Raw genomic sequence first — 20,758 nt, 5'->3', positions numbered from 1 at the left:
ATTCTGCCATCTTTCTGTTTTACTAATTGTTTAAAATTGTACATGTCTTCCTAAGGTGACAGTAATTCTTAAAATATCTTGTTCAGACTAATGCATTCTTGCCTTTCTTTATTGATTCAAGAAATATTTATTGAGCATGTGGGCATGGGTTATGTATTCTGCCAGTGCTGGTTGTATAGACTAAAGAGATATGCAGCATATTCTAAATTATTTTCTTTAGGACATTGACTGTAATTTCTGAAGCAGATATTGTATCTTTCCTTTAAATAATAACTATTTAGGTAAGCTATCTTAGCCAATTGTGTATTTGCTGGGTTAAACTATATCTTCATTGAAAAAAATATCAAATGGAAAGAAAGAAGTATTTTAGAAATCATTCAAAACTTTGAGAGTCTCTAGGAGGTTCTTTTATGGTAGCCGGTTCTTAATTTATGAATATTCCATTCTATGCCTTTTGAAGTTAATTTTTCCATCCCATTTATTTGCATGACTTTATCCGTCATAAGTGTAATAAAACTGTAGTCAGCTAGCATTTCATTAGTCAACAGTTTTATAAAACTGACACTATTTTCGAAAGGCAGGACAAGCAAACAATTTGGAAGAGACCAGAAAAACCTCTAGATTTGCATCAAAAACTTCCTTCCTAGATTCTTCATCATTGGTTTTTAACATTTTTAGAGTCATTTACCTCTTTGAATATCCTAGGAAAGCTCTCTACTGTCTCCTTAAAAATGCACATATAAAAATAATTTTTGTATGTAATTTCTGAGATTTTATGGACATCCAGAACCTATCTAGGGACTTTGTGCTAAGGACCCATGGTTTTTAGATTTTAAAAAACCTGCTTTTTGCCTAAAATCCTGTTCTTCAGTGGTCAAGCTGGTTAAATAGGGAACAGCATTCAGGGCAGCTAAGTGTTCCCAAGGCTCCCAAGGCAGGGCTGTGCCCCAGCTGCTCCTGACCCTCAGGAGAGGGCCTAGAATTCTCACATCCACAGTGAGAACAGCCAGCCCCCACCCACTGAGCACCCCATCCTCCCAGAAGTTTCCACAGGCGGGCTGCAGTAAACACACATAGCTACTAAAGATGGCTAAAGGGACCTTGTTAACTAAGAGTTAGCAGATGTTTTAGAGAGCCAGCGCCATGAATGGCTTGATGTTCAAGAAAATTCAGTTCATAGAGCAAACAGAAGAGGACTGAAAAATAAAATACAATCAGTGTATTTTTGATATACTGATTGATGAGAGATGTCACCCTACTCATAAAACAATAGCTGCCAGTTATGAAAGGACCGATTAGAGAACACTGTGGTTTTTATTTCAGTGATTCTCTTTACAGCTGATGAGCAGCATAAATACAGCCGAAGATCAGGTTGGTGACCAGGAAGATTGAGCAGTGTTGTTCTTCTAGAATGGAGCAGAAAGACAACAAAGTATGGGTGTAAAGAGAAAAGTCCTAGTATCCATTTAATAAGAATTTCAGAAGGAGAGAACAAAAGGAGCAAAGGGAGGGAATAATCAAATAGGAAATAGGAGAAAATGTCTTTGAGATAAACACACACAAGTCCTCAGCTTGAGAGCCCCTTCCCTGCTGAGGGGGATGGCTGAGAAAAGACCCTCAGCAGGTGACCTGCCAAAGTGGCTGTTCTGGTGGGTAGAGGACAGCACTAGTGCTGTATCTGCAGAAATAAAAGCCAGTGACCACGTACTATGTATCGGGCACTCTGTCAAGTGTCTTTGGTGCACAGTGGCAGCTATCCTTCCCGCTCCTGGGGGGCTTTGTTCTAGTAAGGGGGACATGCATCCATCAGTCGGTCAGTTATGTAAGTGGGCACTTGGAGCCTAGTGATAGGAGGACTGCTTCAAGAATATATAAAAGGGCATCTGACGTAACTAAGGAGTTTAAGGGAGTCTTACAAAGATGTTTGACCTGACGCCTGTAGAATATGTAGTTTACTGGTCAAGATGGCTGTACTAGTGTCCTGTAGCTGGTGTAACAGATTAACACATTCTTAATGGCTTAAAGCAACACAGATTTAATCTATTATCCGACAGTTCTGGAAGTGAGAAATCCAAAAGAAAAGGTTCTCAGCCATCTTCTGAGTACACACGTTTCTAGATGGTGAGCCAGAGAAGAGCAGTGTCTCAGAGAGGTTAGACAGGAAACGCTGTGGCAGCTAACAACCCCCAAATGTCAGTGATTTAAAGTAGCGAAGGTTTTATCTTTTTGCTCCTAATACGTGTCCATCAGGACTTCAGGAGGCCTTTTTCGTAACTGGTCATTCCAGGACCCCGGGCGACAGGCCTGCCACCAGCCCGCGTGTGACTGGCTGCTCTGCCAGAGAGGAGGGGTGGTGCTCAAGGCTGTCACTGCTGTGCAGGAGCTCAGCCCCGCAGGCGGGGAGCTGGCCGAGGTGCTGCTGCGGCCCCCGGGCCCACCCCCCATCTCCAGCCGCGAGGGCCCTGGACCACAGCCGCACCCCTTGCCAGCAGGCAGGAGAAGCAGGTGTTGTTCTATGGTTATCACAAGCATGGATACTATCATTCCGTAATGTGGGCTGAACTGAGCACTTTTTTAGTGTTTTTGGAGTCCTCGAATACTTTGTTTTAAACCTAAGATTTTAAACTTTAGCTTCAAAATAGTATATTTCGGAAACAATGACATATACTCTAAATATGCCATCTAAATGTAAAAAGAAAAAAAGAACAGAAAAAAACAAAACAAACAAAAAATCTAAGGGGGTGATAAGAAATAGAGAATTTGAATTATTACTTTGTTTCATTTTTGTCTGGGAACCTGAATCAACATGTATTTTGTTTTTTTCCATAAACACAGTCTTTGATTTTCATAGGAGTTCACCATTTCCTGGGAATGCTTCACATCATACTTGTTTTTTAAATATTGATGTAGAATACTTTTTACTTAAATTCTGAGATGGATTAAAGTATATGGACACTGGCTTCCAGGGTAATTCATCTTGTGTCTAGCCATCTCAGGTAACATGGTCGGAAGAGGCCTCTTGATTTCTAGCCTCTTAACCCCTCTCACATGTGCTGTTCTCAGTGGCAGGCCCCCATCCACTTCCTCCTGTCACTCCAGTCCTCCAAGGCAGGGTGAGCCCTATGGGGATGTATCCCAGATCCGTCCACTTCTCTCTATCTCCTCAGACACCCGTCATCTTTCCCTTTAATTACTATGACAACTTCCTAGCTGGTTTCTCGAAACCCTTTTTGCTCTTACATTTTTGTATATATTTACCACAAAATGGTAACTTTTAAAGTTACAAATTAGAAATGTTTCTCTCCTGCTTAAAACTGCACAATGGCTTTCTCTTGGACTCAGAATTTGTGGTAGCTAGATTCAGTTGTCAACTTGGCCAGGTGAAGGTGCCTAGTTACGTTGCTGTGGACATGAGCCAATGATATGTGAACCTCATCTGTTGCTCATTACACCTGCAATCAGCTAGGAGGCATGCCTGCTGGTGCTTAAATGAGAGAGGTCAACGTAGCACAGTGCAAGCAGCTCAGCATACCTCATCTCAGCACTTGCAGCTCAGTCCAGGCCTTTGGCGATGCAGGAAGAAACCACCCTGGGGAAAGTTGTTAGAACCCAGAGGCCTGGAGAGAAGGCCAGCAGAGACCACCCTGAGCCTTCCCACGTAAGAAAGAACCTCAGATGAAAGTTAGCTTCCTTTCCTCTGAAGAACTAATGAAATAAATCCCCTTTTATTAGAAGCCAATCCATCTCTGGTGTGTTGCATTCCGGCAGCTAGCAAACTAGAACAGAATTGAAAACTACATTTAAGACTGTGCATGCTCTAACCCTAATGCTCTGCTCTAGGCTCATTCTGTCTTAGGTACATTGTCAGTGCTTGCTGTTTCTGCACTGTGCCAAGATGGTTCTCCCTTTAGGGCCCTGCTGTCTCCTCTCCTGGGATGCTCCCCGCAGCGCTCTCTCCCTGTGGGTCACCAGCTGCGTTGCTGCAGGATGTCAGAGAACTCTTCCAGGACCTCTCTCGCATAGACCTGCGTCTTTCCCCTCTTGCTCTTTCTTCATGGCCGCATTTTAACGTGTGTAGCACGTGTCACCATTTAAGATGATATTTCCTTATCTTTCCCCCTTCTAGAACGTGAGCTCCGGGAGGGTGCCCTTCGGCACTGTGGCCCTAACTCCTTGGAGTAACCTTGCGGGGGTGCGGTACACAGGTGCAGAGCGGATATAAAAAAAATGTCATGTGCAGTTCTTGGAAACTCTTCCTCCCTAAAATGGAGAGGAGGAATGGGGCATGGAAGTTTGGGGAACACTCTTTGACACTCTGCACCTCGGCTTTCTTGATAGCCTAGTGGATCCATAGTCTTTAAGCTTCCTTCTAGCTTTAGGATTCCAGAATTCTAAGTAATTTGTAGCATCTCTAATAAACTGTTACATAATTAACACCTTATTTCTAAAGTTAATGTAAAACATTTGCAAATTACTTCTGTATTGACAAATAATCTTTAAAAAACTAAGAAATTTTAAAAAGCTATTATTTATTTTTAAAAGTTTACTTGGAAATACATTGGGGTTTGCTATAGCACAACATATATATTCCTGAAAATCACCATACTGTGCACAATTGTGCATCTGAATGTGGAAAATGGGACTAGGAACACAACACTCAGAATTTTATAAAGTTACACATAAAAAGATAAGAAACTGTTAAAAATGGTAGTGCAGTTTCACACATGTTAAATGATTAAGAAATATGTAAATAGCGCAGTAAATATGATACTACCATACCTTGAAAAAGACCTGCAGTTTGCTTGTAGATGTAGGCTGCGGAAGGGTTGCAAGCTTGCAGGTTCCTATGAAGTGGTACAAGGCAGCTTATCTGAAATCTGACATCAGTTGTCACACCGCATGCGGACGGGCGTGGTTCCTGGCACACCATAAACTGAGGCAACTGGTAGATGTTCAAAGGCTGTGCATTTTGTGTATTTGTACATGGCTTAGTCCAGGTGGGTGCAATTTCCTGTGAACAGTGTTTGTTGAGGAGGAAATAACACATAAGCAAACATGAAATTCACATTATTTTCAAATGGTTCTTGAATATTCTAACTGTGTTGGGACAAATTTGCCTTTTTCAAAACAAGACTTATGGTAGAACTGATTGTACTTTTAGGTTTTAAAAAATCCACACAAAATGTACACACAGTTTCTGTTACGTCACCCAATGACCGTAAAAGCTCACATTCCACGTAACCGTAGTACAGTGATCAAAACCAGGAAATCAAAGTTGGTGCTGTACTGTTCACCTCAGATCTTACTCAGATTTTGCCACTTGTTTTACTTAAATTATTTGTATTTGTACATTTGTATTACTCTTTCTCAGTTCTAGGATCCCATCAGGATTTGATTTAATTTAGTTGTCAGATTTCCTTAGTCCCCTCCAGCCTGACTCATTCTCCTTTTGCCGTTAAAGAGTATTGGCCAGTTGTTTTGTGGAATTCCACCCCCACCCCCCAATTTGGATTTGTCTGACGTTACCTTGCGGTTAGATTGGGATTAGGCATTTTTGACAAGAAAATCACAGAAGTGATATCCATGTCGGTGCTGCCTGAAGTCAGCATGTAGACATGAATTTTAACGATGTGTTTAGTGTTCCTAAGTTCTAATTGTTTAATAAAATTTGCTATTTACACTTTATAGCCATTTGTTTTTAACGTGAGGCTTAATTCATTAGTTTTTATCGGTTCTCTGACATTTTTTTCTTATGGTTAATCCATGTGGAAAATAATTACGTACTACAGGTTTGTGTTTGTGCACCCTTTGATTATTTTTCTTACTGAAACTTCGTGTTTTGATCCCTCAGCTATTTTCGTCAAATTAAAAGGGTAAAATGCTTCTGAAATAGTAGTGTTTTTCTAACTTGTTATTGTAAAATATTTTAATACAATTACTATGATTATTTTGTTTCAGTTTCAATAGTAATGGGAATTCCCACAGTGAAGAGAGAAGTTAAATCTTACCTCATAGAAACTCTTCATTCCCTTATTGATAATCTGTATCCGGAGGAGAAGTTGGACTGTGTTATAGTGGTCTACATAGGAGAGGTAATTATTTAATTGTTGTTCTTTTATACCACATATAATCTGTAAGAGTTGAAGCCGTAACAGTATTTGTGATGAATAAAAGTTACGTAACACATTCCATCTGATAAGTGAATGTAAGTCTGATTTATTAAATTTGCCTTAGTTTCTCTCTTGCAGTTACAAACCAGGAATAGAAATGATTGTTTTCAGTGGGATATTACATACATGGAGCTTTAAGAACAGTGAGGGCCTATTTCTAGCTCTAGGACCAATATTTGGAGATTTACACTGAGGTTCTTTGGGAGTCTTGAAACCTGAGAAGGTTTCACCTTAGGCTCAGGTTTTGTCTTCTCTTTTCTCTCCACCCCCTTCCAGTACTCCCAATATTTAATCATCATCATCACTAAAAGAGTCAAAAAATCATGTGAATAAGGGATGTTACATTTCTTGCTGTGTTTTAGGCTCCTCAGAAACCCCAGAGAAAGAATAAATTTTGAGCAAGTTTTCTGAAATCATGAGAAACAAGCTCCTTCCCGAGCATAAGTTATCATGTGGCGTTGTATAATGGGAAAGCATGTGGGACACTGTCTGCTCTGGTCCACTGAGTCCCAGCTACTGTCCCCTATCCTTTTCTAAGTGAAAACGGCCTTAATGTTTTCTTTCTTTAATATACACATATACACATGCGCACTGTTCAAAATAACTGCAGAAACGTATATTGAAAAATTACTTGTTACTCCACCATGTAGAAATAACTACCATTATATTTGAAAACATACCTTATAGAATTTTGCCTATGGCTTGTGTGTGTCTGGTGGCGGAGGAGGGTAAGAGTAGTTCTCTACAGTTTTTCTTTGCAAGGTGTTTTCTCATATTTTATACATTTTTTATATTATGTATTTTTCCCATGCTAAAAAGCATAAATATCCCAGCATCATTTTTTATGGCTACAAAATAATCCATTCTATGCTTTTAATGTAATTTAATTCCTGCTTGATAGACATTTAGATGATTTCCAAGTTTTTGCCATTATTAGCACACGCACTGATGTTCTTCTAGTGAATTGTTGCACACTTGTACAGCTGCTAACTTGGGATCGATTCCTGCAAGTGAATTGCTGGGTCAGAGGCTCCATACATTCAGATATTGCTGTATCCCCCAGATGCCGTGCAGAAGCTGATCAGTCTGTGAGAGAACTCCTTTCCCTGTCCCCATGCTTTGCTGAGTAGCATCAGTTTTTAGAAATTTTTTGTCAATTTGATGGGTAAAAATAATAATTACTTTTGTTTAATTTGGATTTCTTTACTGAGTTAGATTGAAAATTGGTTTATATGTTTATTGACCATTTGCATGTTTAATTATTTTTTAAAACCTTTATTCATTTTTTTTTGTTATTTTTACTTTATCAGACATGTTCCTATATGAGAGGATTTTTTTCCAGTTTTTCATTTGTATTATCTTTGTTCATGATGTTTGTCTTTTTATGGAAGTGTAAAATTTTGAGGAGTTAAATCTATCATTCATATATTATATACCATTATAAGTTGGTACAAACTTTTTGCTAAGCAATTTGGCCATAGCTAAATTTAAAATATACCCTGTGACCCAGCATTCTGCTTCTGTAAATTAATTCAGTAGAAACAATTACAAGTGCATAAATATATCAAAGCCCATGCACTCTTTCACACAGCTCATGCAGATGCACTAATAAAATATGTATGAAGAAAGTGGTCTCATGGAATAGACTTCAGACTCTTAGTAGCAGTTATCTTGAGTTGGGATATGGGGAAATATATGTCACTTTATTTTGTAAATATTTTTGTAAAATTAGAATTTCTTCAGTGTGCATGTATTGATTTGCATGGGCAGGCACCGTGAACTGAACCCGGGTCTCTGGCATGGCAGGCGAGAACTCTGCCACTGAGCCACCGTGGCCCACCCTAAAAATATTTTTATTGACAGTTCTTCACACACATGCATTCCATACATTGTATATAATCAGTGGCTCACAGTATCATCACATAGTTGTGTATTCATCACCATGATCATTTTTAGAACATTTGCATCACCCCAGAAAAAGAAATAAAAAGAAAAAAAGAAAAAAACTCATACATCCCATACCCCTTACACCTCCCTTGCATAGACTGCTAGGATGTCAATCTGCCCAATTTATTTTACCCCTTATACCTCCTATTATTCATTTATTTTTTATCCATAGGTTTTTACTTGTCTGTCCATCATGTATTGATTTTTTTTTTTTTTTTTTTTTGCATGGGCAGACACTGGGAATCAAACCTGGGTCTCCGGCATGGCAGGCAAGAGCTCTGCCTGCTGAGCCACTGTGGCCCTCTCTGTATTGATTTTTAATCAATAAAAAAGTCTTACTACTGTAAAAGAAAGGACATCCCTATACATTTGAAGCCTAGTACACTGTCTCTAGACAGTGCTTGGTGAATCCATGGGTTCAAGACCCTCTGCCTACAGCCCAATGACACTGGGCTACAATCAGAGAAGCTGTGCCCAGGGCCTGGATTCTGCCACTTAGTACCACTTGAGTGGACTGTTTTATCTCTCTCGGGCCTCCCTTTCTTCCCCCTAAGATGAAAATAATGCTCTTGGCCCTGCATTTGTGCAGGGAAGTGTGATGAACTGCAAATGTGCTGCAGTGTCAGGGGTTTGCTGATCTCCGAAGAATCTTCTTTTGAATTACAGTAGTTGGAAATGTATCTACGTAAAATTTCAGCATTTGGAAGAAAATCTGTTTTGAGCAGCAGAAGAATTAATTCACACCGTTAATTGCTTTTAGGCAATTTAAAACTGAATCACCGTATTTGGGTCTGCCTTGCTTAGGGGTGTTAGAGAAGTGTTCAGCTGGGCGGGGGCTTTAGAACTCCTCATGGGTCCATTTGTTCTGCGGTTTTGCTTGTGACCTACATGAGGATTGTTTCTAGACCTCGATCTCTATCTAGACTTTCCGCAGCCTGTGTTTTCAGCTGCCTCCGTGATAACAGTGTTTGCATGTTTTATGAGCAGCTCTTAATCTATCCATAACTAAATGAATCTGGTTTTCCCAAATTGCTTCTCTTCCAGGTTCTCATCTGCTTATTCAAGGCTCTTTATACTGTGCTGTTCCCAGGCCTGTGCTTTAGTCTGTTCTCTCCCTTCACGTTCTCAGGTCTGTCTGTCCTTCTCCCACCATGTCACATTGCCTCCTCCTTCCCCAGTGCCCTTCATGGTCTCCCGTCTGAAATTAATCTAGAGTAAACAGGCCAACGTAAATTTGTCTTCTGCAAACATTTTCAAATGAGTCAGGGACTTTTGTAAAGACGCGAACTACCTCTGGTCTGTTTTAGCATGAGAAACAACTGGAGAAGGACACACAGAGACAGCAAAGGGTTGTCGCCATCTCTTCTCTTTTGGCTTTCTGTCCTGCTTTTCTCCTGGCCATGAAATGCCCCCTGGGAGGAGAGGAGGGTTGGAAAAGTCATTAGCAGCTGTGTTTGTGTTCTTTGTTCCTCTCCGGTGGCTTCCTGGAGGGGTCACTGGTCATACATGGTGCGTGGGGTGACCACCAAAACCTCACCGGGAGGCTGGGAAGGGCCTCTGGGCATCAGGCGGGAGGGTTGTGTTGTTCTTGTGTTTGTTTTCACTTGAGATTTGTTGTGATTTCCACATTCTAATGGACTTTTGTTGTCTGTACGCCTCATTATTTCTTTTTATATATTTTGTGCTATTATTATAATATTGCTTAGTATGCTGTATTATTATTTATAGTATTTCTAGCTCTCATAGTCATTTCTGATAACAGATCTTAGCATATACTCCAGATTTTAACCTTTTTTTTTTTCTTTCTTCCTGCCTAGCCTTTGAGTCCCATTCTTACGTTTTGGGATTCACCACCTCATGAATCTTGGCAGGAGAAAATGCCTCCTTCCCACCATGGAAACCCAAAATAGCTGTACCAGCTCAGGCTTCAGACCATGGGTCCAGCCATTTGGATATTCCCATCCTGAACTCCCTCAGATGGCATAGAAAACCCCAAAACACAAACAGACAAATTATTAGAAATAACAGGAGAATTTGCAAGTTGTCTGGACAGAAAGCCAACTTATATTTCTATATCCAGTGATAAAAAATAAGAACGTAGAAAGAAGTAGGAGTGTGGACAGTCCGTTCTAGCGATGGCTGGCAGTGGTGGCAGTGGCAGTGACGAAGCAGCCTGTTGGGGGGCCACAGGAGCAGTGGCACAGAAGCTGCAGAGCTGAGTGTTTGGCAAGTATGGCTTTGAGAGCAGAATATTCTGCAGGAGGGCATTCTTATCATCTGTGATGCTTCTTTCTGCCAGCTTCCCCCATACCTGGGCCACAGCTTCACCGTGGTTCTCTGCGTTCTGCCCGATCGTCTCTCAGTAGTGCCTTCTTCTGAGGGCTCAGCCAGGGTCAGTGCTATTAGTTGCAGCCAAGATCCTGACTGGCACAGGTTGGTTCAAAAGCAGCTGAAAGACTATAACCACCTGCCCGAGGGAATAGGCACTCAGATGGGTGCCATTGTTCTCCCAACTGTTGATCCTTATACTTTTTGCCAACTAATTCAGCATCATTGATTCTTGCCTGCAGCAGTTGTTATTGAGGTGTTTGCCAAATGGCAATTTTCTATTTCCATCATTCCTTCTAAAATTTATTTGCTGGAATTCTAATATAAGAAGGTGCTATCCTTTTCCCCCTTTTCATTTTGTCAATTATTTTTATCAGTGTGGACTCATGGATATTACTATCAGTTTTTTGTTTGGTTGTTCAAATTACCTCAGATTTGGCTGTTGGGAACTCTTTCCAGTTGACTCAACGGAAGAAAAGGTCAGTGAATTTAAAGATGATACAATTAAATCTATCCAAAATTAAATATATAGAGCAAAAAGACTGGGGGAAAAATGCAACATCACCCTGATCTATGGGATTATGTTAACTGGTCAGCTATATATGTAATTGGAATTCCAAAAGGAAAGGGGAGAGAAGATATAATGGCTGACGTTTTTCCCAATTTGCTAAAAGCCATAAACCCTTAAGCCCAGGAAGCTCAGTGAACCCCAAGCAGAGTAAACACAGTAAAAACCAGCCCGAGGCACATTATAATGAGTGTCACTGACTGAAAACCAGTGGTAGGGAGATTTTAAAAGCAGCCAAAGATGGCACAGGTAAGGAAAAGACAGGTGAGAATACTATAGAAACTGTGCAAGCCAGAGACCTGGGAAAACGTCTTTAAAGCATGGGTGGGGTGAGGTGGGGTGGGTGAGGGAGCTCTAATACTTATAATTCTGTAATCAGCCCTAAATATAATCCTTCAAAAATGAAGGCAAAATAATCACTTTTTTAGACAAAGCTGAAAGAATTTCTTTCCAGCATACCAGTATTACAAGAAATGTTAAAGGCAGTTTTTCAGATGGAAGGAAAATGATATGGGATGGAAAGTTGGATCAATGCAAAGCAATGAAGAATACCAGAAATAGTAAATATGGGGGTGATATAAAAGCCTTTTTTTCCTTGTTTTTAAATTTCAATAAAAGATAATTTCTTGGTTAAAGCAAAAATAGCAACAATATATTTTAGAATTTATAATATGTAGAAGTAAAATTTATTGCAACAAGAGCACAGAGGATAGGAGGAGAGAAATGAAAGTGTACTGTTACAAGCTAAAGATGGTTATCATAAACCCTGGAGTAACCACAAAAATACTGAAACAGAGATTTAGCTAATAAACCAATAGGGTGGTAAAATTTAATGCTAAAACGTGCTATTTAAAGTAGAATGCTAAAAAATTCTCAGTCCATAAGGCTGCAGGTAAAGAGGAAAAAAGGAACAAAGAACATTTGGGACAAGTAGAAAATAAATAGCAAGATGATAGACTTAAATCCAGCTGTATCATAATTACATTATATGCAAATAGTCTAAAAATTCCAATTAAAGAGGTAAAAGAATATTCAGAGTGAATAAAAGCACAAGATCCAACCATGTGCTAGAAAGGTAAAGATACTGTTAAGTTAAAAGTAAATGGGCAGGGCCACGGTGGCTCAGCAGGTAAGAGTGCTTGCCTGCCATGCCCGAGGACCCGTGTTCGATTCTCAGTGTCTGCCCATGTAAAAAAAAAAAATAAAAATAAATGGGCGGGCCACGGTGGCTCAGCAGGCAGAGTTCTCACCTACCATGCAGGAGACCTAGGTTTGATTCCCGGTGCCTGCCCATGCCAGAAAAAAAAGTAAATGGATGGAGGGTGCAAGGGTGTTTCAGTGGTAGAATGCTCACCTTCTATGTGGGAGACCTGGGTTCGATTCCCAGACCATGCACCCCTCCCCCCAAAATAAATAAATAAACAAATGGATGGGAGAAGCTCTCCCATGCAAACCCTAATCAAAAAAAGCTGAAGTGGCTCCATGAATGTCAGAGCAGACTTAAGAAGAAGGACTATTGCCAGGGATACAAAGGTTTAATAATGATATGTGAATCGAACCATCAAGAAGATAAAACAATCCTAAATTTGTATGGACCTGATAACCAAACTTCAAAATATATGAAGCACAAATTAACAGAAGGGCATCCTTGTCTTGTCCCTGAATTTAGGCACAGTTTTCGGTCTTTCACCGTTGAGTGTGATGTTAGCTGTGAGCTTTTCATACATGCCCGTAACTGTGTTGAGGCTATTCTCTTCTGTTCCTAATTTATTGAGTATTTTATACTGAATAAGTGTTGGATTTTGTCAGTTGCTTTTTCTGTAACAATTGAAGTGATCGTGTGCTTTTTCTCCTTCATTTTATTAATACGGTATATTACACTGATTGATTTTCATATGCTGAACCACTCGTGCATTCTGGGAAGCGAACCTACCTGGCCGTGGTGTATTATCCTTTTAATGTACTGCTGAGCTCAGTTTGCTAGCATTTTGTTGAGGATGTTTGCACCTATATTCGTAAAGCATATTGACCTGTCGTTGTCTGTTGTTCTAGCTTTCGCTTTGTTACGAGGATAAGGCTGGCCTCATGGAATGTGTTAGGAAGTGTGCTCTCTTCTTTTGAGTTTTTGGAAACGTTTGAAAAGGATTGATGTTAATACTTCTTTAAAGGTTTAGTTGAATTCAGCAATGAAGTCATCTAATCCTGGACTTTTCCTTGTTGGGAGGTTTTTGATGACTGATTTAATCCTCCTTTACTTGTTGATCTATTCAGATTTTCAATTTCTTCTTGAGACAGTTTTTGGTAGTTTGTGTGTTTCTGGGAATTTTTTCATTTCCTCCAGGTTATCCAATTTTTTGGTATACAGTTGTTCATAGTATTTTCTTATAACTTTTTTTATTTCTGTAAAATTAATAGTAATGTCCCCACTTTAATTTCTAATTTTGATAATTTGAGTGTTCTCTTTTTCTCTTAGTCTATTTAAAGGTTTGTCAATTTTGTTGATCTTTTCAAGGAACCAACTTTTGGTTTCATTGATTGTCTCTTGTTTTTCAGTTCTGTATTTCATTTATTGCTGTTCTAATCAATCTTTATTATTTTCTTCTTTCTGCCACCTTTGGGTTTAATTTGTTCTTTTTCTAGTAGTTAAGATACAGTTCAGTATATTGACTTGAGATCTTTCTTTTGTTTTTATTATAGGCATACAGCTATACATTTCCCTCTTAGCACTGCTTTCATTGCTTCCTATAATCTTTTGTATGTTGTATTTTCATATTCATTTATCGCAGAGCATTTTCTAATTTATCTCTTGACGTCTCTGACCCATTTGTTGTTTAAGAGTGTGGTGTTTAATTTCCACATTTTTGGGCATTTCCCAGTTTTTCTTCTTTTGTTGGGTTTCAGTTTCATTCTATTCTATTGTGATCAGGAGGGAGACATCGTATGAGTTTCACTTTTTAAAATGTATTAACACTGGTTTTGTGGCCTAACATTTAGTTTGTCCTTTAGAATACTCTGTGTTCTCTTGAGGAGAATGTGTGTTCTGCTCTTGTTAGGTGGAGTGTTCCATGTATGTCTGTCAGATTTAATTGACTTGCAGTGTTGTTTAGTTTCTCTGCTTTCTTATTGATTGGCCTGTCTGGTCATTCTATCCATTATTAAAAGTGGGCTATTGAACATGGGACATAACTTCCAAGGATGAGGTTGGCCCTGACATCATGGATTGACAATGCCTTCTTGACCAGAAAGATAAGAAAGCAAATACGGTTTCAGTGGCTAAGAGATTTCAATGGAGTCGAGAGGTCTTTCTGGAGGTTACTCTTAGGAAGCCTCAGCCAGGTGTTGTAAATTGCCCTAGTATACCAAGCCCTAGTCAATAGTATTCCTGAAAACCCTAAAGAATATCCTGGCCTCCATCTAAGACTCTATAAAAGTTTTACTTATTAAGTTTATTTTTTCAGAAATTTAAACTTCCAGATTGTTCCTATACCAGATAAGCCCTGAAATCCAGAGGTACCCATCTCTCCAAGAGCGTCCACCAGGTTCATTCCTCTCCCCCATCAGGTCAACACCCCCTTTTATAGCACGAAGAAATTAAAATGGTCATTGCCCAGATATCTTGAAGATTGAGAGAACGATCAAACAAGAGGGAGGAGGTCTAACAGAAGTTAGGATTTAACAAATCATTGTGACCACTGATTCATTATATAGATACTTCTTTTTGGTTTCTAGTGTATTAGAACAGCTGGAAGGAAATACCTGAAATTGTTGAACTATAACCTGGTAGCTTTGATCTGTGATAATGAATGTGTAACTACATATATAGCTCTTACCTTGTGACCGACCATGTGAGTGTAAAAACCTTTGACTAACACCCCCTGTATCCAGTGTATGATCGGATGAGTAATAAAATAAAGACATGCATGGAAAAACAAGAAAGAAAAAAAAAGTGGATTATTGAGATCTCAAACTATTATTGTAGAAGGGAAAAACAACAATTCTACAATAATAGGTTTATAAAGGGGATTTGTTTAGTTGCAAATGTAAAGGTCTTTGGAGAAAGGCTGTTAGCGTTCAAGTGAGCTCCTTTGTCACAAGGGAAGGTACACGGCAATGCCTGCTGGCCTTTTCCCCTGACTGGGGGCTCAAATGGTTTTTCCCAAGGGTTAATATGAGCTGAGCTGCCAGTGCTGAGAAGAGGTAGGCTGAGCAGCTGAGATTGCTTCTGACCTCTCTTTTTTTTTTTAAACTTTTTTTTATTGTATAATGTAACATACATAAAAAGCAAAGAAAGAAAAAAGCAATAGTTTTCAAACCACTCTTCAACAAGTAGTTCAGGACAGATCCCAGAGTTTGTCATGGGCTACCATACTAACACCTCAGATTTTTCCTTCTAGCTGCTCCAGAACATTGAAGGTTAGCAAGAAAAAGAAAAAAAAAAAAAATATATATATATATATACATATATAAAATTATCACTTTTTTTTCTTTTTGGTGAGAAACAACAAGTATACTAAAAAAACAATAAATTTTAAAGCACAGCACAACACCTATTGTAGAACAGATTCCTTTCTTCTTTCCATTTCTGCATATTTTTTTTTAGATATTTTCTTAGTGGTTACCTTGGATACTATAATTAACATCTTGAATTTTTGATAACCTGATTTGATAATATTAAGTTAGTTTTGATAGTGTGCACTCTCCTCGTATATCTCTGTCCCTCACCCTTTATATTGTTATTTTCTCAGATTTTATCTTTATATATCATATGCCCTTTAACAGAGGTTTATAATTATTGTTTTATAAAAGGCATTTGCCTTTTTGAATCATAAGTTCCACAACATGTAGATCTTGTCTATTTTATTACCAGTTAGTACTCAGAGATTGATGAGATAGGTACAATATCTTTATATGTATGTCTTAGCTCATGGTATAGTCACTGAATAAATACTTGTGGAATGAAATGACTAGAAATATGACAATAAACATATATATAAAGAGCATTTTATCAGAAAGACGATAAAGACTGAGATGGTATAATCTAGAGTGGATAATGATAGTGACTAAATGTACAAATTTAAAAGATGTTTTTGCATGAGGAAGAACAAAGGAATGTCATTACTGCAGGGTGTTGAAAAAAGATGGTAATTAATATTTAAAAATTTTAACTTATGTGTGAGATTAAAGCAAAAAATATTTATTAAGTACAAAATTTATATTTTGACTAGTGTACTTCCTAATATAACTTATGTAGATAGCTTAATTGAGCACCATAAGTACATGGAACCACTTGAGTAGGGCATGAAATTTTGTTAGTTTGTCAAGAGTGATGCCCCGATAAATCCCAGAGTGATTTGAAGAGTGAATAAAAAAGTATTTGCAAAGTCCCCTTCAGGGAATGGTGAGAAAGGGGGAAAATTCAACTTCCCCAAGTTGGATTCTTGATATTCTCACAAGCAGTGGGGACAACCAAAGCAATAGGCTGAGCCCCGAATCTTGGGGTTTGTTCATATGAAACTTAACCCCACAAAGGATAGGCTAAGTGTACTTAAAATTAGGCCTAAGAATCACCCCTGAGGGAACCTCTTTTGTTGCTCAGATGTGGCCTCTCTCTCCAGCCAACACAACAAGCAAACTCACTGCCCTCCCCCTGTTTACGTGGGACATGACTCCCAGGGGTGTGGACCTTCCTGGCAACATGGGACAGAAATCCTAGAATGAGCTGAGACTCAACATCAAGGAATTGAGAAAACCTTCTTGACCAAAAGGGGGAAGAGTGAAATGACACAAAATAAAGTATCAATCACAGAGAGATTTCAAACAGAGTTGAGAGGTTATCCTGGAGGTTATTCTTACCCATTAAATAGATATCACCTTGTTATTCAAGATGTAATGGACAGGCTGGAGGGAACTGCCTGAAAATGTAGAGCTGTGTTCCAGTAGCCGTGTTTCTTGAAGATGATTGTGTAATGACATAGCTTTCGCAGTGTGACTGTGTGATTGTGAAAACCTTGTGTCTGATGCTCCTTTTATCTACCTTCTCAACAGACGAGTAAAACATGGAATAAAAATAAATAATAGGGGAACAAATGTTAAAATAAATTTAGATTGAAATGCTAGTGATCAGTAAAGGGAGGGGTAAGGGGTATGATATGTATGAATTTTTTCTGTTCTCTTTTTATTTCTTTTTCTGAATTGATGCAAATGTTCTAAGAAATGATCATGATGATGAATATGCAACTATGTGATGATATTGTGAATCACTGATTATATATGTAGAATGGAATGATCATAAGTTAAGAATGTTTGCATTTGTTTGTTGTTATATTTTTTAAAAAATTAATTAATAAATAATAAAGTTCTAGAACTTACCCCCCCCCCCAAAAAAAGAACATTTTAAAAACTCAACTTGTACCTGCCTCAAGTTGTTTAAAATTTGGCACTTTTTATTTTATATTTTGATCTGGTACATACATTTCTTCCTTGTTTTCATTTAGGTAATTTATCAGAGCCTTCAAGACATTTGCAACATTTGTTTATTTTTCTTAAGAGCTAGCTTCTAACTTTATGTTTTATCCTTTGGAACTTTGGAAATAAATTTCTATGTTACATTTAAACATATTTTTTTCACTCAGATCTATTTAGTGTATTAAAAGATGTACAATGGTTCTGCAGTTTTGTTTATTAAAGAGAGCTTTTCAAGTATAAACCTAATTATCCTTATGTGCTGCTTTCATTTTAAGCATATATTATTGTGCCTTTCCACTTCATTAATCAGTAATACTACAGAATATACCACCTATGGCATATGGGAAAGTACACTAAAGTTGGAACGATACAGGAAGATTAGCATGGCCCCTGTGCAAGGATGACACGCAGATTCATGAAGCATTCCTTAAAATAAAGTGACTGATGTTATCTTTATATTGATTGTTGACTTTGCTGTAGGTCCCTGACAACGATGATGTTTCTCAGGAATACATTTCTTTTCAAATGAATCTATATAAATTATTGATGTAAAGTAACAAAGATTGGAATTTATCTGCTACTGTTGTTTCAGTTAATTTGTACTCTACTGGTAAAATTGGCTCTCAGCACAGAAGACTGCCATGTGTATATATGCTGGTGACCTGTCAACCTTAGTGGCTTATTTGAGACGCTCTTACCCGCCCCAGACTTTCCCTCATGTGCCCTAAGAACAGCTGAGGGACCATGTACTGGCAGAGGTCCCTAGGTAAACCTGTAATGCTTACTTTTCACATTTAACTTTATTATCTCTTAGAGTTTTTGGTAACACGTTTATTGAAATAGAATTCATATATCATACAATTCACCCATTACGAATGTACAATCCAGGGGCTTTTAATACATTCAGAGTTGTGCCATCCGTCACCATGATCAGTCTTAGAACATTTCCATCACCCCAGAAAGAAACTCTGTAAGCGTAGCCGTGTCACCCCTCGTCCTCTCGCTGCCCCTCTCCCGCCCCACCTATAACCACCAACCTGCTTTCTGGGTCTATAGATTTTCCTATTCTGGACATTTTCATAATCATAAAATATTTGGCCGCTTGTGACTTAGCCTGATGTTTTCAACGTTCATCCATGCTGTAACATGTATCAGTAATATTTCTTAGTTTTAATGTATTAATATCTAATTTTACTTGAACTGAGAACACTTGATTCTCCAGAGAAACAAAAGCTCTTTCCTCCTTTGCTTTGTCTGGCCCCCTCCTTCCCGCCTCCCAGGCGATGCCCGGGAGATGCCCGTCCCGGGTTTGGAGACATGGCTGTGTCCTCAGACTCCGCCGATAACGTTCCCTGTTAAAATGTCCCCACACGGCTTAGAGAAGGTGCTCAGGAAACGTGCCCGCTCGGCGGAGAGCGCGCGGACCCCAGGGCCTCGTGGCTGCTGCCTCTGCTGGGCCACCTGTCCGCACCTGTCCGCGGGGTGGGAGCAGCGGGGGGCGCCTGGGCACTGGGCTGCTGGTTCCTGGGCCCCCCACACCCTGCCTCTGCTGGGACACCTGTCCGCACCTGTCCGCGGGGCGGGAGCGGCGAGGGGCGCCTGGGCACTGGGCTGCGGGTTCCTGGGCACTCTGCACCCTGCCTCTGCTGGGCCACCTGTCCGCGGGGCGGGAGCGGCAAGGGGCGGCAGGGCACTGGGCTGCGGGTTCCTGGGCCCCCCGCACCCGTACGCGGTGGCCGGAGCCGGCGGCGCGGAGCCCTGCTGTTCGGCAGGGACTCTGGTCGCGGTGGTTGCAGCGACTCTCCCCGCAGTGCCGCGGGTTAGCACGCAACGCAAGGGCCGTGGGGACTCCCGCGCGCCAACTGCTTTAGCAAGTCTCACTGCAGATCACACGACGAGCCTGTCTCGGTGGCCTCTGCGTTGGTCCTCAGACGTGCTTATCGAATTGAATTTCAGGGTGTTGCTGAACACATAAGTTTATATGAACCATGCTTGGTTGCATCTCAAAGGTATAGCCTGGTAACTGCTAAGATACTCATGATTAAACACAGGATTGATAATTCATTTAAAAACAGACCCTAATTCTTTCACGTTTGTGGTACTATAGGGGAAATCACAGGGTTTTGAACTGTTGTATCTCCATGGTTCTTTAAGGGTGTGAAGGTTGTGTTCTTAAGAAGGTAACTCCTAAGTTTTTGAATTTAACAAAAAAAAATTTGACTTACACTAAAGTTAAAAGTTTTTCAGAAAACTGGTTTTAAAACAGGTTTTTACAATTCAATATTCTTGTAATTTCCCGGGTTAGATTGTATTTTTGTTTTCCTCCCATGCTAAGTGTTTTGGCAGTCTTTACAGCATAGATAATATTTTATGTGTCATTGATGTTTTTTAACAAAGGGGATTTTAACATAAGCTTTCACTGTTTATAATCTTTGGATAGATCTTCACTTGTATAATTTAAAAATACAGAAATTTGATTAATATTTATTTCTAATCATGGCTCAGTGGTCTTGATTTGGGGTCAACGCATCAGCATAATAATCATAATGCAGCTTAATAATTACAACTTTTTAAACACATGGTTTTCTCACTCAATGCTCATAGTCTCTGAGGTATTATTTCCTTGTACCTTTCCTTCTCTTCCCGTCCCTTTTCCTTTTGCTTTTCTCAGACTTCAGTGACTTCAGATTTTACTGGCCAGTAACTACAAATCTCGAACGTAGGTTTTATGATTCCACGCTACATCGGTTGTTTATTCACTACTGGTGGTTTTGATGTTTCACAAGAAGTAGAAGGAGGATCTGTCCTCAGTTTTTCTGTTGAACATTGTCTGTGAATTGAACATATTGAAAAGAATGACAGCTGACGTCTGCTTACTGTGCGTGCTTCTAAATCCTCAATGACGTATAGTAGGAAATGAAAGGTTTAGGAGGCGAAAGGGTGAGAAAGAAGGACGGTAGCTCGGGAAATTTATACTGGGCGGGTTTGTTTCTGCGCTCCGGGGCTGAGCTCACCAGACCCAAGATGGAGGGAGGTGAGTCAGCGCCTGGGTGATGACGTGAGCAGTCTTTAAGCAAGAGGGTCAGGTGACATCCGGAAGGGGCGGTTCTCCGGAAGTCAGGTGTCCGGAAGGGGCGGTCCCAGGAGCCATGTTGGGAGGGGCGACACAGCCGCCGCAGCACCAGTTGCAGTGCCCTTCCCCGTTCCCCAGACCTAACAGAAAATACGGAAACGCAGACCTTAGGATGCTTGAAAATTCGATGTGATGTTTTAATCATTT

At 39.7% G+C, this 20,758-nt stretch overlaps 1 protein-coding gene and 1 non-coding gene across 11 annotated transcripts in view; both read left to right on the top strand.

Moving 5' to 3' along the window:
* Positions 1 to 20,758, top strand: part of MGAT4A (alpha-1,3-mannosyl-glycoprotein 4-beta-N-acetylglucosaminyltransferase A) — a 139,188-nt gene that overhangs the window by 84,916 nt on the left and 33,514 nt on the right. For all 10 annotated transcript variants that reach the window (XM_077133830.1, XM_077133825.1, XM_077133832.1 and 7 more), the window contains one exon: positions 5,959 to 6,092. In XM_077133830.1, coding sequence (XP_076989945.1) covers positions 5,959 to 6,092 — 134 coding nt within the window. The remainder of the gene's footprint in view (positions 1 to 5,958; positions 6,093 to 20,758) is intronic.
* LOC143661797 (U6 spliceosomal RNA) lies at positions 17,812 to 17,913 on the top strand. The gene has a single exon (XR_013164849.1). It is a non-coding gene; the product is annotated as a U6 spliceosomal RNA (small nuclear RNA).

This window comes from Tamandua tetradactyla, chromosome 17, assembly GCF_023851605.1.
Source record: "Tamandua tetradactyla isolate mTamTet1 chromosome 17, mTamTet1.pri, whole genome shotgun sequence".
Lineage (NCBI taxonomy): Eukaryota > Metazoa > Chordata > Mammalia > Pilosa > Myrmecophagidae > Tamandua > Tamandua tetradactyla.
The sequence above is the reverse complement of the archived record's forward strand: the minus strand, read 5'-3'. Positions and strand labels throughout refer to the sequence as shown.